This window comes from Erithacus rubecula (genome assembly GCF_903797595.1).
Source record: "Erithacus rubecula genome assembly, chromosome: 5".
Lineage (NCBI taxonomy): Eukaryota > Metazoa > Chordata > Aves > Passeriformes > Muscicapidae > Erithacus > Erithacus rubecula.
The window spans coordinates 50376857-50401884 of record NC_136687.1 but is presented as its reverse complement, the minus strand read 5'-3'; the positions used below and the strand labels follow the sequence as shown (position 1 = coordinate 50401884).

The window sequence follows — 25028 nt, the reverse complement described above, 5'->3', positions numbered from 1 at the left end:
ATGAAATAAAAGCACTTGGGCTAACATCCATGGGGCTTAAAGTCTATTTTTAACATGGGAGGGAAAAGGAAAAAGTAATATTGAATAGTGGGGACAACCTTACTGAAGTATGGGAAAGGTGTATGGAGAGATGGGAATGCTGTGGCTGAGGGATTGACAGTGGCTTTCATGTTCACTTGGTGCACAGCATCCTCACTTGAACCAGAAGGCAGATGTGTGAGTTTCAATGGTCCTCTCTGTTCTGACATTTAATTAAAAAATGTGAGAATTTAAGAGTTTCACTCATTAAGCTGAAAAAATTAAATGTAAGGGTATCCAAAATATCATTGGCTTCTTCTCAATCACACCAGCCATTTCAATTAAGTATGAAGATTATTTGCAGGGATTGGCACCTGAAAATTAAAAGGACAAACGGCCTTTTCTGAAAAATTAATGTGATTGCTCTTTTCATTTAATGAAAAAATAATTTTAAATTAAGTATTTCAAAGACGTTGCAAAAACTGTTGTAAAGTAGAAGTGCTCTATTAAAAGTAATTTAAAATTTATGCATCAGAGAAAATTAGGTCTTCAGATGTTGAAGTTAGTGTTCATATTTGATAATCTTTAGACTGAAATAATATATCCCAATGTGATCAGTACATTCCTTTTTCAGATGATTACATGGCATCTTGGAAATAAAAGAAAACTTGTTTCCAGCTGTGTAGGTCTAACAGATTTTATCTGTCATTTCTGGAATTCTTAAAAGGCAAAGGATTTCAGTGTTTATATACCTAAAGTATAAATTAATGGAGTCAATTTCATATATGGGACAATTCCACATCACTGATGCAGGAAAAGGTTTCAAATTTGTATGGCAATGTGGAGTTTTGTATAGGTAAGAAAAATTCTGAATAAAGCAGTAAGAGAATCTTTAATAGGCAACACTGATCAAATATCCAGTTTCTGTACATAAGTGAAAATTATGTGTTCTTGGAATGGGAATAATTGTAATTTGTATTCCCTTAAACCTACTTGCTGTGGAAACATTAAGGAATTTTTACATAAGTACAAAACAAACTACCTACAGAGGAGTGAATTGGTAACAAATTGCTTTTGCAAATCCCAGGCATTGTACCATCAAAAGACTCTGCATAGGAGAAAGCTACCTCAAAAATAATATCTGCTTCTGAAATTGCTCAGTGTAGAGGGTGAGGAAAAGGGTGAACAGCTTGAGCAGTTGACTGTGGGTGTTTGCTGAGTTCACCTATCCCCCGTTAGTTACTTGTAGTTGTGACAAAACATACTGCAGACAAAAGGGGGATTTAAAATAAAATTAACATTTTCCTTCATCTGAAAATCTGAGATTAATTTTTTTTTTTTTTAAACAGAAAGAGCTCTTGCAAATACTCCAAGCTAGTGTGTTTTGGGGCAGCTATTTGAATAAAAACTGCTGCTTTTCATGGCTTGCATTAGGAGGCTTTTGTCACACAATTGATAGTTTGCAGCTCATCCTGGGAGGTTTAATTGCTGTTCCTGTTCTGTTTACATGGCAGTTGGATTTTGAAGGAAAGCAACTATAGGAATACAAAAAAATGTTTGCTTTCTTTTTTAATACACGTGATTCTTTTTCCTGCATGTCCAAGATCACTTGCAGAAAGTTGTATGCATACGTATGGTTCTCACGAGCATCTGCCTGCCTACAGAACTGTGAAAAGTAATTGTGTTTTGATGGGATTTTTTTTTACTTTATGTTCCCCAGAATGAAAGGAAAACTTAATTAACATTTTTAGATAAGATCTCTGAGGAAAGAACATTGTAAGAATTTACTTTGGCTGCTTTTGTTCTGAGATCTAAAAGTCTATTTCCATTACTGGACAGGACTGGCAGATGAACTACAATTAAATGCACAATAGCAAAAGAGATTAAACACAGGAATGACAACTGACAGTGTGGGCTTCCTTCAGTGCTTTTTGTTGCATAGAAAGTGCAGCTCCAAATCCTGCTCAGTTCACTGAAGCACCAGGTTTTAATGAACTGCTTTATGCTTTTAACCTTGGGGTCTAGTGATCCTGAGCGATGCACGAGCATTCCTCTGCCAAATGAAAACTCTTGCTTTTCTTGCTTTTCTTTCTTCCCCACAGGAGGAGAGGTTCCATACACAACCCTGGCAACCCGGCTGATGATGGGAGCCTGGTGGCTTTTTGCATTGATTGTCATCTCCTCCTACACGGCCAACCTAGCAGCTTTCCTCACCATCACACGCATTGAGAACTCCATCCAGTAAGTTGATAATGAATGATTCAAGGGGAAGGAGGGCGAACATAAATATACATGTAGAGGGGTATAAATGTTCTACTTAAATGTGAGAACAGGAATAAATTTTTATCCTCCTGAGAAGTAGTTGGAAAGTTAGGAAAATAACAATATACCATGGACTGTCGGTCTCCCTGGAGACACTCTGTTTTTAGGGTTGGAATTGTTGCCCTCTGGCAGATGCTTTTCCCTGTGGCAGACATACATATGTATGTTTGCACACATACATATTTTGAAAGAAGCAATTGAGTTTGAGATGACCACACATTATCAGTGTTTGAAATAGGAAAGCATAAATTGCTGCTGTGTTCTCCAGCTCTGCTTTCCATTCAGATGTATTCCACAATACTTGTGTTCTGACACTTCAGTCAGGAAGAACCCAATGCTTCTTCAAAAAATATACGAGGACCCCAAAACTGGATTCACCTGTTCTTGCTAAGGCAGAGATGTGTTAACAGCAACAAAGAGTAACAAACTCACTTGCAGTCATCTTTGCTCCTTCTGCTCCCAGGATCTCTGTTACTGCATAAGCAGATCATGTCATTCTCTTTTTGCCATCTATTTGTTTGCTTCATGCCTCCCAAAAATGAATGTCCCGGTCTTCTCCTGCCCCTTTGATGATGAACTCTTTCTGTCACACCTTCCAGTCTTTTTCTGATCACATCATCTTTGCATACCACAGGAATCTTTCTAGGTGTCCTACCCTCTCTCTCTGCCCTTTTGTGCTCCAGTATCCTCTCCTTCAGTGAGCTGCATGCTGAGTTATCCTAGCTCCCATTTCTCCATCCTTCACCTTCAAATGCTCACTCCTGGGTCAAAGCAAGGACTAGAAAATACAGTGAAGCATTAGCTAGCCAAGCACCACAGCTGGCCATTTTTTCATAGCAGGTTAATCCTGAGTCCACAAGTCTGTGACAGTCTGTGAGAGTGACAAAACTACCCTTTCCTATGTATCCTTCTTTTCAAAAATCACAGAGGGACTTAAAGGAGAGAGACACATTTCACTGTATTTCTTCCTTCAGAAAGGTAAGAACTTGACCTTCAAGTCAGGCTCAATGTTGACCTTAGGGAAAATTCTGTTTTCTCAATCCAGTCATTGATCCATATCCCTGACTTGTGTGTGTCATCACCTAAATTCTTTCTGCCTCTAGTTCAGCTGCTTTCACAATCTCTCTGAAATTCCCCCTGAGGCAGTGAGCCACTATCACAGACTGAACAGGGGGAGCCTTGACCTCCTGTGAATTCACAGGTCAGGATAAAGCATCACTGTGTGCCAGCACAAAGGTGCTTCTCCTCTAGGTGAGGATTTTCTGTGTGCTAAAACCAATCCAGGCTTTCACATTGGCTGGTAAACATCTGCAGCAGCAGACAGGTTTCATTAGCAATTGAAGCTCAAGCTGGACCCAGGAGCAGAAGCAGTACTTAACTTTGAGTGCATGGTTATGTCCTGACTCTTGGGTGATGAAGGTGGAGGGAGAAGTTGGTGTTCCATAGACCAAATTGCCCAGGCTTTACCAGTCCTTACATTCCAAACTGGAAATGTTCTATCCTTCCTTTCTGAGGTAGCAACCTCACCACTTTCATCTGTAAGAAGGCTCCATATTCTAAGACAGAGATATATAAAACAGACTAAAGTCATGAGAAAATTGCTCCCCTGATGCAGTTATATTACCAGTTAAATCAAGTTACCATTTTTGTTTGTGTTTTGAATGACACATTTTGAGATGATGCAATGTTGCTGGGCTATTTTGACACAACCCAACCATTTGACTCTGTAGTCTCAATTATAATCCCTTCAAAAATCCCTTCAAAATTTGTATGGGAGCCAAAATGATATTGTGTGTCAATGTTTGTCAACATTGATCTTGATATTTTAATGAAAGTTTATTTATTTATTTATTTAAGTTTTAAAATATTTAAATTTGAACAAGGACTTTGAAGAAACAACATGGGAATTTATACAGGCAAAATAAATTATAATGATATATTCACTCATTCAGTTTGTCCTCACAAGAATGAAATATGCTTCTGCATCCTGCTTTGAAATCACGTCCCTTCTAGTTTTGAAGTAGTCCAGAAAAATGTTTAAATTACTGTGACAAATGTCTGTGTTTTCTTATGAGGTGTAAAAATGAATAAAATATGCCCAAGGTATGATTTAATGCATCTTCAGGTTTTTCTTTCAGTTTATTATGATGTCACTAGAAAAGCCTCAGTGGAATTTTGAGGCTATTATGTACAGTTGGGACTACATTGGTCTTTGTGCTGTATTATTTATGGGCAGAGTCACTGAAAATGTTTTATTCAGTAGAAAATGCTGCAGATGGAAAGCTCCTGGAATGAAAGAACAGACATTTTTCAACAGCACTTTCAGCTCAAAAATAGAGTAATTAGATGTGTTTAGTATCCATTAGGGAATGAAGTTATCCTAACTATGGTGTGAGTATAAAACTTTAGTTTACAAAACTGCCAAAACTGGAACTTAAACCAGCACATAAGAGAGAATGTTTGTTTATCATGCTGAATTACTGCAAAGTGGAAAACATGAATAAGCAATAAAGAAAAAAGCTGATGCTCCGTTTTTCCTTTTTTTTTTTTTTTTTTTTTTAACAGTTCAAATTGTACCTTGGGGAGCCTTCAAGGCCAGAATGGAAATGAGTATAAGCATTTAAAAAAATAATCCAGATTCTGCTAGTAGTGCTTGTCAGCTTTAGACAAGCCTGAATAAAAGGAAAGAAATTGAAGTCAGTGGGTTTTCACAGATATAAAAAGTAGTTAATAGTTTTTCATTTCTGATTCCCAGCTAGCATCAGATATTACAGAGTGTTGTTGCAGGTATGGTCCTTGCAATATCTTTTACAAAGATAGGAGGATTCAAGCAGCCCACAGCACATTTCATTTCCATTAAGCATTTGGTAGTTACTGCATGTCATCTTTTGGGTATGGAGCTGGTTTGTGTTCAGAGCTCTTGCAGCTTCCCCCTGCTCAGCTGGGGTGAAGGCTGGGCCATTGCTCCTAGTCAGTGCCTCATGGTGTCCAGAGCTCTATTTTGAGTAGCAAAGCATGAAAAATTTTATTAGTCCATCCACTAAGGAGGACCCTTAGAGAAATAAGTGTTCTCTTTCCCTATAGAGTTTCAAAGTAGATCTTTGCTGTATAACCTCACTTGATGGCATTGTGCTCTTCCTCAATTTTCAATTTGAATCAAATTTTTGCTGGTTTTAAGTTAATTTAGAGAAACTAGAAGAAAAATAATGGGTGTTAAATCTGCTTTTCCAGAGAAATGGCTACTCTTAATACCTTTGGGAGCTCAGCTTTCCACCCTCTGCCAACATGCAATATCAAGAGCAGAGGCACTCAAGTTCTGAAGTAGCTCCTGGATGCATCTTTTGCTCACACTTGACCCACATTGCAGATGACATTTAAATCAAGACAGTCAGCATTTCAAATGCCAAAGCACTGTGGTAGCAAAGCATAATTTCTAGGGGTTTTAAATCTTTAGATCACTTTCTCAAATGCAGCATAAATTAATAGTAATTAGGAGTGGCTTTTCTTAGTAAATGCCAAATAAATTCAGAGGTCCTGGGCTATTTCTAGGAGGTGCTCATGTTCTGAATTTCATCACTGGCCCAGTGTTGAATTTATTGTGTTTTATGATTCCTTTAGGACCAAATTAGAGTCCATTGGCAGAGATTTATTTTATTCAAATTACTGCACTGTCTTTCTGGATTAAGAGAGGGTGTCACAACCTTCTCATGGGCACAGACATTTTGCAGGAAGGTTGTGGCAGTGGGGTGTACAGAGAAGAAGTCAAAGGATTTGCCATTTGAAAGCCTGGTGTTAGGTGGTTTCAAGTTTAATCCACTTCTAAAATGTGGAAGTGTAAGGGTTTAGATTGTACCTGTTGTGGGGGAAAATATGCATCTTTTGTCTTCTGTAAAATCAGAACTTCACATTATGTTCTCCATTTTATAACCAGTGTGTCTTGTTTGATAGGTGAGACCTCTGCCTCCAAAAATGGAAAGCAGGTCTTTCTTAGCCATTCTTTTCACAACATTTTGCTGAGCAATGATTCACTTGAAGCTAAGAATTCCTTAAAACTTTATACAGCTCAGTGCAACTGACTACAGGGTTTCTGCAAGGGGGCTGCCCAGAACACAGTCATTAGATATTGCCCAATGCATGAACATTAATCTTTTCTTTAACATGGTTCAGCCTGCAAGCAATATTACAGGTCACAGCTCACCCTGACAACAGTCAAACCCCTTGGCTTAATGTGCCCTGTTCCCTAACCCTAAATCTGCTTGTGAATTAATCATTACTGTCCTAGGGGGAAAAAAAAAACAAAACAACCAAAAACAAAACAACCAACCAGACAAATGAACAAAATACCCACAAAAGCACTGGAAAGCTTTATCTGAATTAGTCATAAATAAAGACTTCAGTGTAGACCATGACACTGGTTATTTTTTGCTGAAAATTTAGTAACTAGTTCTTGCAGACAGCTCCATGCAGCACTCGAGTCTAGCAGAGCTAGCCTGAGTTGATCTATAACTCAGGTTTACAAAGATATGCTGGTGCCCAAGTCTCTGACCTCAGTGGTATTTTATCACCTAAAAAGAAATTCAATTATTTCTTTATGAAGCTTTCTGCTTTTCAACATTTTTCTGTGCACTTTTTAACACTTTTGGCTGACATATGTGAACATGTTACCAATTCTGAGTCTAGGATTTGAATTTATAGAAAAGGATATGCTCTGGAGAAAGAAACATATCCAAATCCTACTATGCTTTTCTTCTAGCTGGAGGAAGAGTTAATTTTTTAAATTACAAAGTGACTGATTTGTACAAAGCTATAAAATGAAAGTGACCTGACAACTGCTGCCTGATTAACATGTAGAATACTAAACAAGATCAACAAACATTGAAAAATACATCTATCTGTTAATAATTCTTCCTCAAATGGCTCAATTCCTCCTCAGAATAGCCCTATTAGCATAGTTAATTTAGGATTATATTGATGCTGGGATAATATTGGTATTATCCCAGTAATTGCAATGAGGAATAAAAAAACACGGTAAAGGACACACATAATATTTTTCCCCACAATGCTGCATGAGTGAAAGACAAAAATAATCTGAAGGACCTGACTGCATGGTCACTTCCCTAGAAGTAGAATTTGTCTGTATAAAAACTCAGTTGAAGAGGTCTTATTTTCTAACATTATTTACATCTGCTTTTTAAATTCTTTAAAACAATTTTTATCATTCATTACCTTATTGCTTCAAAGCTAGAAATTTAAAGAAAAAAGTTTTAAAAGGTGAAATTATCGTTTGCTTAGTCATGCTAATGAGTGCTTTTCTTTGCAGATAGTTAATCTGAGAAGTATTGAAAAATTACATTTCACTGTAGGTAATGGAATCAGGATTTGGGCATCAAAGGATCCTTTGCAGGAATTAATTAGCTTGAGAAATGCTTTTTCCCTATTTTGACATGTGGTGTGGCAGCTGTGTGGTGAATCTGGGAGACAGAGTGAGGCTGAGGATTTATGTCTCCACTGAACACATATGTCTGAAAAGAGCATGAGTTGTTCAATCCAGGAACACAGGTACACCAACAAAGGTGTAACCAGGCTGGGGGACAAAGCAGTTTTAAGAGTTCTTCCTTCTGTAAAGGATCCTCAGTGGTTTAATATTTCCAGTAGTTTAATAATTCTAGTACTTCTCTCAAAGTTTGTGATTTCTCTCTGTTTTGCTGTACTTTGTTTTGTTATAGCTTCCAGGTTGAGTGTCTCAGCAATAGTCTGCAGAGTTGTGGGTTATTAAGCAGTTTCTGAAGAAGATCACATATATTATGATCCCATTTTACATGTTAGTGTGAGGGGAGGGAGCCCCTGACATGGGCCAGATCTTTGCTGCCTCTGCAGCTTGTATATACACATGTACACCCCCAAGGCTCCCAAGATTCTTTCTTGCTCCTCAGCATGTGGTCAGGCGAAGCAGAACTTTGGGTGTACTGCCAACAACAGCATTTAGCACATCCATAGAGTTTACACTTGCATTTGTCTTGCTTGTGTCCTCTTGTCATCATTATCCCAGCATGGAACTTCACCTGTGACTGTGAAAGGATGCAAGCAGGGCAGCTGAGAGGCATTCTGCATTTTAGGATAGCACATCTAACAGTGAGGCACTGCAGACTCCAGTTAATGCCAGACGTGGCAACTACAACATGCCTTCCTGAAGGCAGTGACATAATTCTTCTCCTTGTTATTTCCCTGCTGGTGGTGCTTTTGTGTGTGATGGCACACTTGCTTCCCAAGCCTGACTCTTCAAGACTAATAGCTCATGTGCTGGTTTGCCCTTCTGAAAATAGCAAAATTGCTTTTATAGCCACAAGATATACACAGGAGCTCCTTTTCTTTTGTGCCGTTTTTAACTGATTTGTGGCAGCACCTACACCTGTCAATTGTGTCCTGATTAGCAATAATATATCCAAAAATTGCTTTGTTGCTTGTTGTATTAGAAATTATATGGCTATACAGAGTCTTGTAAAGTAATGATTGCAATTTTACTAAGTGTTGTCACTAGAAATTGGAGACTGGATAAATACTTTTTTACACTTTTCTAGTATGACAAATAACCATTACAGGACATTGCAGTATGCATCTTGTGACAGCTCATTGCACTGCTGAGCACTGCAGCTGATTACAGGAATGTACTGGCAGCAGAAACAGAATGGATGAACACAGTATGCTGTATTTATCTAGTGCCTTTCATCAGGGATGCTTTTGACAGATAGACAGACTGTCAGCACTTTGCACAACACTTTGCCTAATGGTAAAATAAGGAGAAGCTCTCAGCAAGGCCCACTGCTGCCTACCAGGGTGCCTTTCTGCAGAGCTGTGCTCAGCCTGCTTGTTGCTTTTATTCATCCCTAGAGCTTTGTATTTGTCCTTGTGGCTTTCACACCCCATTCCTCCAGCCTCTCTAGGCCCATCTGAACTTCAGCCTGTCCTTGAGCAGGTGGCTGGTCCCTCCGTGTAATGTTATCTGCAAATTTGACAGGAGAGTGCTTGCTTACCTTCTCCAAGTCATTGGTAGAGACATGTCCCAGGTTAGACCTCTGTCAGCAGCCTGCAGGTGAGACATGCCCTGAGCATGACAATCCAGTTGGGAATTCATCAAACCTTCTTTCCTACACAGTTGTACCTAAAGACATCCTTTGGATACAAGGAATATTTTGGGAGGCAGATGGGCAGGGTGCCTTGCTAAAGTTAAGGTAAACTATGTCAGTATCTCTAGTCCTGTCCACAAATGAAGTAATTCAGTGTAGAAGGCAACCAAATTGACCAAGGAGGTTGCACATTTTTCTTACAGCTCAGATATTTTATATTTAATCTTTCAGAACTCATAGGTGTTCATCTGGACTTGATAATTTTTTTTTTTTTTTACTATTCAGTTGCAAGCTAACCACAGTACTTACTGTCCTGATTCCTTAGTCTGCCAGAGTCTCATATTTTTCCTCATACAACTGATCTTGGTCCTCTGGTACAAGATCAATGCACTTGGTTTCAGGAAATATTACATGTAGCATCTCACCTCTGATGATTCCATGTATGTACAGATTCTTTGCAGGTTCCCTGTTTAAAAGGAATGCAGTCTTGTTGGAGAAAGTGAGATGATTTGAAGGGTTTTAATACCATTAGTTACTTACTCCTCACAATTACATTTATTCCTCCCTTATAATTACTATATGTTATCTGACGGATTTAGCTATTGGTCAATGTTTTTCTAAGCCCATATGTCTAAACTTCAAAGGATTTCTTTTTCACTTAGCTAACATCTAAACCCTTGCCATTGATCTCTATTGATTTCTTCTTCTCCTGCTTTCTGTTTTGTTCATGGCATACATATCCTGTGAGGTATCACTACTGTTTTCTTCAGTGCCATCCTCACAACACTGAAGAATTTCATTTTTCCACCCCCTGCCCTATAGGGCCATTTTCATTAGCCTTCATATTTACATTTTTTAGAAATACAGCTTGGAATTGGATGATTTTCCTACGTTGCTGTTTGCATTTTCTGTGCCTGCAAATAACCTTTTACAATTTGCTATTGCTTTCTTTAAGACAGCATTGAGCTCCTTGATTGTCCTTATGTGTCATCCACTAGATTTGTGCAGTTTACACACAGTTAATTTGTGCTGGGAAAGCTGTAATGGGGTTTAAGCAGTAGACATATTGCAGTAGTTACTTTGAAATTTTAATGAGTGCCATTAAAGAATCAAAAGTATGGGAGAGCAATTCTACAGGAAAGGAAAATAAAGACCAAGAGGTAAGGAAACTTTAAATGGTTCTAATACACAGTTTTTAAGTTCAATGTAAGTTTGTTTGACCAAACCCCATTTGGGATGCTTTAGGAACTTCTAAAATGATTTTCTTCTGATTTATAGAGAAGGGTAAGACTAGGCAACAGGTAAAGCAGAACAAATTTATTAGCCTAAATAACATAAACTATGATAAGTGAAAATATGATGAAAAAGCAGTTCATGAAACTACAACAGAAATATTCTAATTGCTGAAAATAATACAGGATGTGACCTTTGAGATGGATGCACAGTTTGGTGCAGGAACACCCCACCAAGCTGCCCTGCACAGTGTAGATGGATACCCAACCTCTGTACGATTCCAACGCTCCCTGCTCAAAAGAGCTTGGCATTTTCCAGCATCTTCTTACACCTCCTGTTCTTTTCTTCATCCATTTTCACTTTTTCCACCCCTTCCTTTCTCTTCATATTCCTCTTTGTGTCTTAAATCAAAAAAACAAATTTTTGGTCTTGCTTTAAAAAAAAAAAAAAAAAAGGGAGGGGAAAAAAACCCAACAGAAGAAAGTGTGGTGACGCCTGCCTTCCTGTGAGTTACCTCTCGTTTGCCTGCACTAAGGTGCGGCTGTCCCTTTTCCCTGCCCCGCTGCAGGTCCCTGCAGGATCTCTCCAGGCAGACGGACATTCCCTACGGCACCGTGCTGGACTCGGCCGTGTACGAGCACGTGCGGGTGAAAGGCCTGAACCCCTTCGAGAGGGACAGCATGTACTCCCAGATGTGGCGCATGATCAACCGCAGCAACGGCTCCGAGAACAACGTCCTCGAGTCCTCCGCGGGCATCCACAAGGTACTGGCACCCTCCCCTGGCCTTCCCACTGAAGATGCCGTGTGTTACTGCACTTTTGTCTGGCTGTGGGTTCTGAGTTTGCACCCGGGCAGTGATCCGGCCTGGAATCAGTTCCTGGAAACTCATTGCACTGGCACAGAGCATTGGGACTTGTCGGGTTTGAGGCATTCAATAGCATTTTAGACTGCTTGCTCCAAAAAGTGTTTACAGGCGTTTTTATAGGAGATGGCTGCATTTGTAAGGGTGTAAAATGGGAATGGGAATACTGGACTCCAAACCCCAGAGCACAAGACATTGATTGTCTTTTTTTGTAGTGTCCTGACACAGAAAATCCTGGTTTTCTGTTGTAGCTCTGGGTCGTGGGTTTTTTGGGAGAGGAAGGCAGGAATAGATGATTTGACTTTAAAAAGAGTCTCACAAACACATCCTGTAGTAGGTTTAGCAGTGGAAAAACACTTTGAGATATCTTTGTAGACATATTTGTGAATGCAGTAGTTCCCTCCCAAATTCTGGCTGACAGCTGAAGCTGTTATACAAACACCAGTCCATGAAAGGCTTCAGTATAAGAGTCAATATAGGTTAATAAGTGACTGTGTACAAGCTTTTCCCATACAATACCATTGTATCTTCATATTCACACCTCTAAATCAAATCAAAGAAATATAATGTCTAGCTGACTTTATTTTAAACTTCAATATGTGAAGGTTTCTTACAGAAGATATCCATGAATTATATGTTCACATTGTTACAATCTGAATTTAGAGACTTCTGAAAATCCAAATGAACTCTGCTTTTCTGTCTCCACCAAAATCTATTGGCCAAGAAAACCTGAAATTTCTGATGTTCTCACTCTAGGTAGTAACAAGAGAAAAGAGTATGTTAAGAAGAATGATGAAATCACTGGTGAGCTCTTGGTAATAAAAGAACTAAAAAATAACAACAAAAAAAAGATTATTTGGAGTTTTAAAAATCCCCAATCCAACCTGTGGATATGATATTTTCTCCTCTGAAAGACTAAACAGCATAAAAGAAGAGGCAGGAGAGGTCCTGGGGAACTGCACTTTTGAAACCCGTTTAGATAAAATCATAAGCTGAAAGAGCAAGGAAAAAAAGGTCTGAAGATTTATTGGCTAAAGGAAATTGCTTTTTTTGAGAGAACATATTTTAGCTCAGTTTGTAAGTGGCTGATAAAGCTGGGATTTGCTTTTTGTATATATAAAAAACCCAAACCCAAGAACCTTCCCTCCTTCTGGTTTCCCTTCCTAAGCTATGAAATGAGTTTCAGAAGGATCAAAAACCAGAGTACATCAAACACAGCTGTGCTCTCTCACAGCTTTTAGCTTGAAAACCCAAACAAACGGTGCATCCTGCTGGCAGGTAATTCCAGATTACAGTCACTGAGTTTGATTCCTGGAAACACGGCAGTTGCTGCCCTAAAACCTACAAAACCAGAAACATCCAAGTTCTTAATTTCCTATCCTTTTTGAATAGGTAAATTATGATGTTGAAAAATTGTGTCAAGTGAGCAAGCCAGCCACCTTCCAGTTTTAAAAATCAGAGGTCTTATGAACATACATATCTACCTGTGGGTGCACAGTTTTTCCCCTTCCTTCAATTTACAGGAAGAAGTGGCACAGAAAAAGATTATTTGCCAGCTGCTGTTCATCAGAAGCTTTTGGGAAGTTGTAGTTGGCCTGCTCAGGAAAAAAGCTGCATGAAGAAAGGGGTGTTAAAAGCTAATCTTAGGCAAGGAAAACGAATATTTTAAAAGGTATCTGATAAAACGCAGAGATTATAATCTCTGTAAAACATTTCAAAAAATGAAAACATTTCAGAAAGAATTAATGAGTCCCCTTGGCCTATTTATATGCTTCATAATGCTCCTGAGGGTCTTTAATGAATTTAACTGGGCATATCACAGCTATTAATCTGATTATAACCCTGGGCAAGATACAACACCAGCTCTGCCTCTGTGCCTCATTTTGTTTCCCCCATTCATCAGCAGTAAAGCATGAATGAAGAGCAGTTTGTCCAGGCTCTGAGAGAGCATCACCTCAGCAGAGCTTCCTGGAGAGCCAGGTGAGACAGCAGGGACTCAAAGAGTGCTCCAAACAGATACAGGGAAAGGGATTTCCACTCAGCTGAGTAATGACCTTAAAGGGATTGGGATAGGAGGGACCACCACGGGAGGTGTGCAGGGATGCAGTGGACACTCCCATCTTTAACAGCACCCCTTGCTGCACCACCTCATCAGGCTTGCAAGGAGCCTTTGCAAAGACACTTCCCAAAATATTTTTGTCAAATCCTAAAAGTTCTCTAGTTTTGTGTTGCTTTTATTCTGATAACTCCAGTGGAGCTGGCACTATTTTATGGTGAGGAGAGTAGCATCCTGATGCTAATGTATATATAAACAGGGGGAAAGGAGAGGGGCCAGCCACAGAGTCACTCAGCACCCCTCCCCTCTCACTCAGCAGGGCTGCCTGCTTGCTGTACCTGTGTCTTTGTGGGCAGTGGCACCTGTGGGAGTGCAAACACAATATAGCCAAATGACAGTGATTGCACAGTCCCACTTTAAATCAGGCATTCTGCTGCTTTGACCTGCTTTTCCTGGCAGGAGGGCAGGGCAGGCAAGAGAAATAAGATGGGAAGATGATGCCATTGTAAGTTTTCAGGTTTTGATATTTATTGGTCCTGTTCCCCTCATATATCAGGTGCATACATATCACTGTGTGTGCTCCTGTTCCATCCATAGTGAACAGCTATAAATACCACAGGTCCAGCTAGAGAGCAGCTGGATAGGTTTACCCTGAAGAGAGAGCAGTTTTAAATACCTCAAACAGGAGACAGCCTGAAAAGCACAGGCACTTTAGATATTTTCTTCCACTTATTGTCTCTTCCTTTCTCAAAAGGCAGCAGAAAGCTGTTGAAGGCCTGAATTTAAGGTGGGGAAGCACTCAGTTGTTTGTCTTTCCATACTGTCAAATCAAAATGGATGGGGAGGTAGCTGTATTTTTGTATAAGCCTGAATTATTCTGGGGAATATTCACTTTTATCTTCCCTTTATTCCTAAGTGTTTCATGTGTCTCAAATTGGTTTTCCTTTTTTTTTTTTTTTTTTTTTTTTTTTTTTTTTTTTTTTTTTTTCATAGGTTATGAAATATGCATCTCATTCTGTCCTAGGAATCTCTATTTTTTGCAGAAGTTATTTATTCAGAGAGGATTTACAGAGGCCCAAGTCATGCCTGCTTAAACATTCATTGAGGACTCCAAGAAAAATCATTTAGGCTTAAAGATATCACATTACATACCTTTTTATGTCTTCTTAAAAAGCACATTACCCTGCTTAATCCTTTACAAGCACCACAGGCTTTCCTATCCTTGGAACTATTCCCATTTAAAATATAATGAAGCACTTCTATTGTGCCCCTGTCTGCTCTTTCTTCCCTGGAGTATAATAGTGCCTAATGCCCTATCCTACCCACCTTGTTCCTCTGAACATGACACCATAGCCTACAGCCTCTTCATTTTTCTCAGTAGTACAGAGTGGAAAATTCCTTTCCCAGGCAGAATCTGAATGCATTTGAAACCTCCTCTGTCTATTTAACTCTATCTGCAAAATATTTAGCTGCTAGGAAACTTGTGAATTATTGTCAGGTGAAATAATGCTTCTGGATGGGGCATCAAGAGAAACTCCTTGTAGGCTCATAGTACTTCCTTGTTGACTTGCTCACAGTATCAAAAGGTATTTGGTCTTGAGATTTAGATTTTCTTTTGATCCTAATTGCAATGCCAGTAGAAGCATAAGAGTCTTTTTTTTTTCTCTCTGGACACTGTGGATGTCACTTTTACCCTCCTGAAAATACTGTAATAGTAAAAATATTTATGAATACACCGTAACAAAGCTCTGCTAAGGTTATTTGTACATGGAAGAAAGGAATAATAACAATTTGGATTTCTGTGCTAGAACAAATTGTTAATAACTGACTATGGGTATGTTTAATTTGTTTACAGCAGTAGCAACATCACGAAGACTTGATGAGCCAAAATCCCTCCTGAATTAATTACTTTTCCTGATACACTCACAAATTTGCCATTGGAATTGCCATTCTTGTGGCAGATTCACTGATTGCACCACAAAAAATCTAGTTAATGTATGGTAGATCCACACATCTTTATTGTGATAATTTCTGGCCATGAAGCCAGAATAAAAAGACATTGGAAACAAAAGAGAACCAAGACAGAACTTTGGGATACTGGATGTGCACTGTGATTCAGCAGTTTGGCAGTGGCCAAGACAGGGATAGGAAGCAGAAGAGGTGAGAGCATATAAAAGTGCTGGGACAGTTCTCCAGTGCATCTCAGTTCATGGCCAGGGGATCAGCTGCACTGTGCAGATGTTGGTTAGAGGGATAATTACCAACCCAGACACCAGTTCCCTGATTTCCCTCTGCTCTGGAGCTGATGCTTCTTGGTCAGATGAGATGTTCTGTGTCTGCTCTATGAGTAAAAAGGTTCACAAGTACCCTTAAGACCTTCAGTCCCACAGCTGAAGGTGCATTTTACCTATTTTACAATTACTGTCTCCTGCAGAGCCCATGATTTGGAGCTGACAGGTGCCTTGCAGTACCAAAGGCACTGACTGCCCTTACTTTGTACTTTCATAGATAGTCTGCCTTTCCTCTCCCCCCCCACCCCCCAATAACTCTGTGTATCTTTACTGTCTTTACTGCTGTATCTGGGTCTTTAAAAAACGTACAGCAGTGATAAAAATTAGAATCCTGACCAGAAAGCACTACAAACACAGTGTGGCATTACTTTCAGGCATTATCAAAAGGCTAAAAGTTATCTGGGTTAGCTCAGGAGCTCAGTGTATTTGGGAAGTACAACAACTGGTCTGTGACAGTTAACAGAGCATGAAGCAGATTCTGTGCATAGCTTTAAAAACTAAATGCAAAACTTTTCCTGCCATCACATTTTCTCAGAATTCAGGGTGTGTTTAACAAAAGGCTTGCTCTCCCTCACCAACACTTCTGAGCATATTATAAAGGCTGATCTAACTTTGACTTTGTAGAGAGTTTTCACAGGTTTTATCTAGAGTAGAACACCTGTAAAAGTTATTTTCTGCTGTTGGGCTTTATTCAAAAGAATAAGTTTCTAACTCAAAATTTGAGTTAGCCTGCATATCAAGAAATGAATCTATATGGACGTGTTCATTCAGCAACTAAGCAAGCCAACTATTGCTGTATTCCTTTGTCTCCAAAGTTTTCTGGAAGGTTTTTCTGAGTTCATCTTCTCCTGTTTCATCTTACATGCTACTGAATGTACCTCACCATTTTTGCCCTCCCTGAAATGCCACCCAGGTTACTCCTGACTTCTGTTCAGGTCAGTCAGTGCACACCCAAGTCACTTTAACAACCTCACAGTCTGACTGCTGTCCTGCTGTGGTGCTCTGCCATTCTGTCTTCCATGCAGAAAGAAGGTAGAATGTTTTTGCTTTCCCTCTCTCTCTCTCTCATCTCTCAGATTTTCTGGACAACTTTCTAGAGCTGTTCTGAAATTTTTGTGGGCCATCCTACATCCAGGACCATAGTCTTTTCTATCTGTAGCTTATCCCTGTCCAAACAAATTGGCTCCACTGAAACAACTTGAAGTTTCACTTCTCTTGAGTTGAAGCTGAAGCTGAGCTTCTTTCATCTAAAACAAAATCTGTGTGCTTTCCTCTGCTGTCTTTTCATGTCTGACCACTAACTTAGTTCAACTTAAAGTCTACAGAAGCTGACTTCTTCATCTTAATTTTTTTTTTTTTTTCGGTTTCTGGTGTGTCTAGTTAACTCTTGCCAATTTACTTTCCATACCATGTCTATGATTTACCCATATGACCTCCAGCCTGTCACTTCAGTAGCTTCCATTGTTATTTTCTGGGGCCTCTATAAAGAATTCCCTTTGCATTTAGTTTCCTTGAAAATGCTCCTGGGTTTAAAAAAAAAAAAAAAAAAAAAAAAAAGTTGCCTTGACTTTCAAGGCCTTTCATGGTGAATTCTGACTCTCCCTGCAGCTTTCTCATTTCTGAATTGGAAATCATTTGTGTGAGTTTCCAGTGCAACTCCTTTTTCAAGCAAAATATCTTTATGCTTTCTCTAAGGACCCTTCTGTAAGGTATGTTTTCCCTCAAGACTGTAGTTGTATCTTTCCTTCAAACTCCTTAATGCTCCCCTTTGTTATTACACCAACAAAAACCTTGACAACCAGGTCTCTGGTGGGCTATGATCACTACCCATCAGCTAAGCAGCTCTGTTTTGTTGTTCTTTATGCTCCTTCCCTCCCTTTGGTTTATTTTATAGCTGCAAAATCAGAGGGGAGAGAGGAACACACATGATAATCATCCAAATACTGGCATAGATGGGATGTGGGGGAAACCAAAGAACTACTGTGCCCCAGAATGAGCTAAATTAATGAACACCACCATTATCAGATGAATAGTATTTCTCAAAAAACAGCCTCTCTGTGCCTGACCTTTCAGCCTTCATCCTCAAAGGAGAGCTACAGCCTGACTTCAAAAGAGGAGCATGGGAACTAAAAGTTCTTAACAGTCTAATACAATATAAAAATACATGGGGAAAATAAGATTTTATTGGGCAATTTCTCCTTGTTATTTCTCAATTTCTCCAGATTCAATGGTGCCACATGCTACATGTTTCTTTTGAATGTTCTCATTGATTAACAACATTGTTGTATTAATCTCAGAGGCAGTTTTCTAGTCTTGAAGATTTCTGCTTGTTTTCAGATGCTTGTTTGCCTGAAAACTTGGTTATTTAGGGCTCTCCCCACAGATACATCCCATCTCCTGTTCAAAGATAATTCTCTCTTGAAACCTTGCTGCACCTTGATCTGTCAATGGATATAAATATACCCTCATCATGGGTAAGGTGTCTAATTTAAGTGTCCAAGTTTCTTTCTTTGCTGTTATAGACAGGCAATTTTGTTCTCTGGAGAGTGGACAGGAGTGCCTAAGATGGAAACCTATTTTTCTTGGTGGCTTATTTTGTACAGTACCTACCAAACCAAGATCATATTGCATGACTAGAAATGGCCATAAAAATAAGAAACAGCAAAATATACTCTGAGGAGCTAATTTTGCTTCAGTCCTGTAGAATTGCATTTTGCAGAGAGCTGAGTCCAGACTTTTTAGCTGGAGAAAGGACAGATGACAGCCCTTTGAGGAGTGAGCATGGGATGGGTCCCATCCTTCATTCTGATGGCCAATGCAAAGATCAGTATTTCACATCTAAGCCTGTGTCTAATCCTGTAGTCACCTGTTTATAGGGAATAACAGACCAGAGAGGAAAACTGATTCCTTTGTGAGTGGAGATTTCAGTGGATGCTTTTCTTATGTAGAACTGGACTAAATAAGATGGACTGATGTGCAAAATGTCCCTGTCCTGATGGCGGGAGCACAGCTCTGTAGGAGTGTAGGGCCAGCTGCCACCATCAGGCCCAGGGTGCACTGCCCCCATTTGCTCTAAAATAATCCTCAGGCACGTGCAAAAAGCAGAACTTTCCATGTGTCAGTAGAACTAATTGTGTGGGAAATAGCCCCCAGTCTCCAGCTTGAGCTTATCTCCAGTTGAGATATCTAATAGGAGTTGGGTTTTTTGTTATTTCTGGAGAACTTTGGGTGTGTCTGATGGTTAGGGAAGGTGGGAACACAACACACTGATGGTAGATGTACCTCGACCACCACTTGTGGAGTAACTTCTTGTGGCTTCCTGTGTGAGGACTTTGTGTCTTTTGGTGCCTTTTTCTCATGCTGAACACTTTGGAAATTGCTGCCAGATTGGTATATATCCCCATTTATTTCCATGACCCTATTACCTCTGAATACCATAATCCCAAGCATTATATATGGCAGACTTTAAATTTCTCAATAACTAAGCAGTATGAATGCTGCTTTGATTTGCACTGACAGGTGATTAATTGTAGAAATTCTGAGTTCTGTCCTGAAGCTGGAATTTTTACAGGATCAAAAAATTCAGAAGGTATCAGGGAGTAAGGAAACTGACAATTAGGAAATAATTTAAGAAAAAGGATACATTTTCAGTCAGTGGTTGCAAAAGCTGAGCATGACCATGTCAGGGTAATGCTCACAGGAATTTCTTTTGCTAATGTGATTTGTTACCTAATTTTTCTGAGCTGGTCACCCTCTGTTAGGGAGGCACCTGTTGGCTGGTATAAACAGAAAAGGATTCTGAACCCACCCCTACAAATGAATAGCTTATTTTGTGCATATTTACATCTAACAGAGCAATACTGTTGTCATATTCTATAAAAGAAAAGGTTTGTGAGTATTTATGAGGTGATGAGTGCATTTATTATGCATTAGCATGGGAGAGGTCTGAAAGAGAAACAGCTCTCCTGGGTGCTGTTACAAACCATCTCCTGAGTAACACATGGATTTATTAAAGAGCACAAGACTGGAAATGTCTTCACAGATATATTTGTAACAAAATGGGAGTTCTGTTGCTTGTTGCACTCTTAATTAAAACCAAAGTTTATCTGCTGCAGGGGCCAGGAAGGGTTTGGGAGATGCAGATTCTTGGGGGCAGAAAGATACAGAGGGGTCATTTTGTAAGGTCTCAGTTGTTTTTTGGGCCCTGCTGCTAGAGTGATGCTGGTTCTGATGTGGCATCTTACAATGCAAGGAAACTTTTGCTAGATAATAAATGTTTGTAACCTTTTCCAACCATAAATATGCCTCTAATACTGTTGCTAAAATTTTATATGCTACCTTCCCAGGTTCCTCAATCTATGGCATTGCCTTGGCAAAATGGGTTATGACCAGCAGCTTTAAATGACCAAAAACTGTATGATGAGGGATGAGCAAGCTGTGCTGAGGTGCCTCAGGAACCTCCTGCTGTGTCAGCAGCTTGTGGAGGGATATTCCCTTCTCTGGATTTTTGAGTAGTATGTACATTGCTTTTTATTAAACCAGAGGGATTCCTGATGGAAGGTACAAACTCCCAGGCATGTTTTCCTAGTCTGGTTACATCAGACATGGGTCGTGTCTGTGCAACCTGTAGGGGAACAAAGCTTGGGATGAGCAAAATGTCCTACTTGAAGTTCTTGTTTTACTTCTTGCAGACATTTCCCTATGGGAGGGTGACAAAAGATTTGAATTTCTGCTGTTTAACAACCACACATTTTCTTTTGTGCCTAAATCTAGTTCCAGATCCCTTTTTAAAAACCATCAGTGGAAAATTTCTGTCAAAAATTGCTAAGTCACATTGCATTCTTATTATCCTAAGAAAGAAAAACTCTACAAAATACCTGACAAAAAAGAATAGTTTGGTATTTGGAGCACTCTTGCTTGGCTACAGGGGACACATAAATTATCAGGCATCTGTTATTCTGGTCCTGTGAGGTCTTATTTCTCCATTTTATCTCCATTAACACCGTGCTTTTCCTGCAGAGGTTCTGTAACATTTCTAGGTTCATGAAGATTAATAACACCACCCTCCCAAGAGTGTCTGGGGACTGCACAGACTCCTACGCAGCTCAGGCAACCTCTGCTTGTTCTTTTCCTTCTGAATTGTCACTTCACTTTGTTTCCTCCCTCTTACTTTTTCATTTGCCTGCTTTTTGACCCTTTGTCCCTTCTGTTTGGATAACAGCTACTCCAGTTCTCTAATTCCTTTCTTCTCCCCACCCTTCACCTCTCAGCAGAGTTACACATCCCCTTTGTTATCTCCATGGGTTTGCAGCGTTCCTCCCTTGATCTGGGCAAAGATTTCCCTTTGCAATCAGCTGAAGCATTCCCAAACTCTGGCTGTCACTTTGAAGCCCAGCTGCAGGCTCCTGGCGTGGTGGGCTGCTCTGGGGATGTATCACTCACAGAGGAGGGAAATGCAGGCTCTGCCCCATGATCAATAGAGGGAGGCAGGAGAGCACACTCTTGCTCCAGGCACAGAACTTGGTACTGTATTCACTTTCTTGCTTAAATGTTTCCAGCTATTTTTGTGTATTAACATATTTTAATAATGCCCAAATACTTTGGTATTGATGCATTAACAAATGCAAATAATGGGATTGAATGTCAGATTGTTTGCAACAGAAAAGAGATATGAATAGAAATAATGGGAAAAAGTGCATTTCAAACATCCCTTATGTTCCAGCCTTAAAGCATGACTTTGTAAGGCTGCAAGTCTAAAATCATGAGAATAACATAAGAGGTAGCAGAGGGATCTTGTCTCATGTTTTTGGAGCTGCTAAACCAATCATTCATAAAACAGTTTTGATAGCTTTAGGTAATTTCTGATCAACAACTTGTTACTAAACAAACAAAATGTCTGTTCTGGAGACCAGCAAATGCAATTGCAGTGAGTACATCTGTAGGAATTCTCCACTGTAAGACACTCAGCAGTTCTTCATTCAATGATTCAGATTTTTTTCCTTCTGATACTCTTGTAGCTGGAAGTCACAGAAAAGTGGATAGATAAGGACACCCTGCATCTGCTCCAACAGCAATTTTTTTCAATATTATCCATGAATAGTCAATACATTAATAAACACATTGGTAGGCAACTACATGGTAGAGGAGTAATAAGAATGGCACAGGAAAATTAAATTGCAAGCTAAAAAGCACTAGCAGAATACTTGGGAATATCTAATGTGTAGAACTATCAAGCCTCTAAGTATCAGAAGGTATAATTAAAACAGATGATTGCCCTTAAAGTCATCCTAGTCTCAAAACAGGAGTTTAAGATACCATGGAGAGAAATAGAACACAAAAAAGTGTAATTTTTCAAATACAAAAGAGGAACCCTATGCATCCCCAAAATGGTGGTTTTTTTACAGACTCTAGGTCTGTGCTTCTAAATACCTGTATGCATTTGATTGCACATACAAGTTTTACAGCCAGAGAGATCCCTAATATCTAATCTGAAAACAGGTCTAGTCTGGGAGACAAGAGACTGAGCAGACTTTTGCTGCTGGCTGCTTTTTGACAGTCATTTTAATATATATAGTGGGAAATATTCTAGTAAAACTGCATTTTGTTGGAATATATCATTTTATTGATTCATTTCAATCAGTTCAACTTATTAATTTATTAATAGTGTTAGAAGGGGAAAAAATTATGTTGTGTTTAAGGAGGGAGAGAGGAGAAAGGGGGCCAGTTTGAAGCAGATCAGGTGGTCCAACTGGACAGCTGTCATACACAAATAATTGCTCAGAGGCATGTCAGAACCTATGATTAACTTCTGTGGGATTAAACCACACTCATGCCAACAGAATCCTGACATTGGGATGTAGGGGGTTATTTCTTTAAAGGATAATTACAGTAAGCAGAAAGTCTCCTCTGCACAAGATGCCAGGCTGCACCATGGTCTGGTGTCACGATGTGAGCAGAAGCTCTTGGGGGTGCTTTGCTTTTCTGTCCTTATTGCCAGCTAGGCAAGGGGGCTTTCCTGAAGTGTGGCAACTAAAAATAAAGCTAAGCCTCTTCTGTTAAACAAGCAGAATGTATCCTTAGGCTGAGAAGTAGTTATAATTGGGTTTTTCCCAGCATTTATTCTCTTTAGTTAAATTGCCATCAAGCAGTTTATGTCTCTTTGCATATGAATTAGGTGGCAGAGTTGTCCAGTTTGAAAATGTGACTGCAATAAATGAGCTTTTTTTCAAGAGCCAAGCTATGGGAGGAGAGGATTAAAGAGCCATGTGGAGTATTTTAAGAAGCATTTTAACCAGGCTGTAATCACATATCATTCTTCTATTATTTTGCATGAAATAACTGCTCTAGATAGACTGCACAACTCCCTTCCTGAATTACAATGGCAGGAGAGAGTTGTTTACTATTCCCAGCTCTAAAGCTTTCCTGCTGCATGGGGGCTGATTGGTGCTTATGGCTGTTTGCAGAAGGGCTATTTAATCAAATAAAACAGAGCCCATTCCCTGCTGAATGCAAGAGAGAGAGAGATATCAATCCCAGGGGCTGTATCAAGATGGGTGGAAAACACAATGCATCTGTAATGAAAAACCCAGTAGATAAGCAGCTGTATTATAAAAGTCTGTAAGGGTTCTGGTCATAGCATCAATCAAAGGCTAGAAGATTGTGTTGTTTTATCTCTCTGACCTCAGAGCAGGATTTCCTTGTAATGCAGCCATGGTTTAACCCTAGCTGGCATTGCAGCCCTGCACAGCCACTCTGTCACTTCCCCTCCCTTCAGGGTGGGGGGAGAACCAACAGAGTAGAAGTGAGAAAACTCATGGCTTGAGATAAAGACAATTTAATAAGCAAAAAGAAAGCCACAAAAGCAATCAAAGCAAAACATGGAATCTGTCCACCACTTCCCACAGGCAGCTTGTGTAGCAGGTACTTGGGAAGGCAAACACCAGCACTCTGAGTGTTCCCCCCTTCTTCCCCTGGCTCTCTATGCCCAGCATGATGTTCCATGGTGTGGGATATCCTCAGGTCAGCTGTGCCCCCTCCCAGGTCCTTGTGCACCCCCAGCCTCCCACTGGTGGGGTGGTGGAAAAGTCCTTGACGCTGTGCAAGCTCTGTTCAGCAATAATGAAAATATCCCTGTGCTACTGACACTGTTTGCAGCACAAATCCAAAACACAGCTCATACTAGATACTATGAAGAAAATTAACCAACCCAGGCAAAACAAAGACAAATACTTTTCTAGCAAGAATTCTCACCCTAAACAAACAAATCTAGGACATGGCACCTTCCCATTAGTGAGTCTTGCCCTGACTCTCTCTAATACAAATTCCCAGGGAACCTCTAAATTTCTCTTCAATCTTCCATTCAGTTCTGAATGCAGTTCTTTAATACTCTGTTTTATAAGATATTGGTGGCTAGGACACATCTTGTTATTGGTCCAAAATAGTCTGAATTTGTTACCTCTGGAAGACACCAAAACCAATATTTTGTGTCCTCCATGCATGAAGAAATGGCATGGCCTGGCTTTCTAAACTGCATGTGGTCAGAAAAGTGTGACAAACCCAAGTCTGAAAACCTTTACATTTGTTTCCACCTGGCAAGAATTCTGAGGTCATGTTTTATGTGACATTCAAGTGTGCACTTGAAAACTGCTGGACTGAGCCTCTCAATGGGCACAAGTACCCTGTCACCTCATTCATGGGCTTTCACTGAGAATTCCTACAAGAGAGGACATCAGGCTGCTCAACCCTCATAGAGGGGAGGCCCACACCTACTGCATGCTCAAAAGCAGAATTTGGCATGAAAAATATTAGGTGGTTATCAGCAGCAGCATCTTCAGGATCAAAATTTTGACCTCAAGTGCTAGAAATTTTTCCCAAGTCACTTGTGTTTTTGTATGAATCTCTTGGAGTCCAAATGTTGTATTTCAAGCATAGTCAGGAGGCAACACACAGCAATGTAGGTGCACATTGAGCAGGTGTAAACAGCAAAAGCAGGAATGTTTCCTCACAAAAGGAAAATGTGAACATTGTTAATGAATGTTTGCAAAGTGCTTCCAATCCTTCAGATAATGCTGTTATCCAACTGAACATCTTTAATTATGCTATGGCTGTGCTGAAAGCTAAA

The 25028-nt window shown here is 39.7% G+C and overlaps 1 protein-coding gene across 2 annotated transcripts in view; it reads left to right on the top strand.

Moving 5' to 3' along the window:
• The window catches only part of GRID2 (glutamate ionotropic receptor delta type subunit 2), a 664166-nt gene that overhangs the window by 564826 nt on the left and 74312 nt on the right, over positions 1–25028 (top strand). For both annotated transcript variants that reach the window (XM_079306473.1, XM_079306474.1), the window contains exons 12-13: positions 2121–2259; positions 11266–11461. In XM_079306473.1, coding sequence (XP_079162599.1) covers positions 2121–2259; positions 11266–11461 — 335 coding nt within the window. The remainder of the gene's footprint in view (positions 1–2120; positions 2260–11265; positions 11462–25028) is intronic.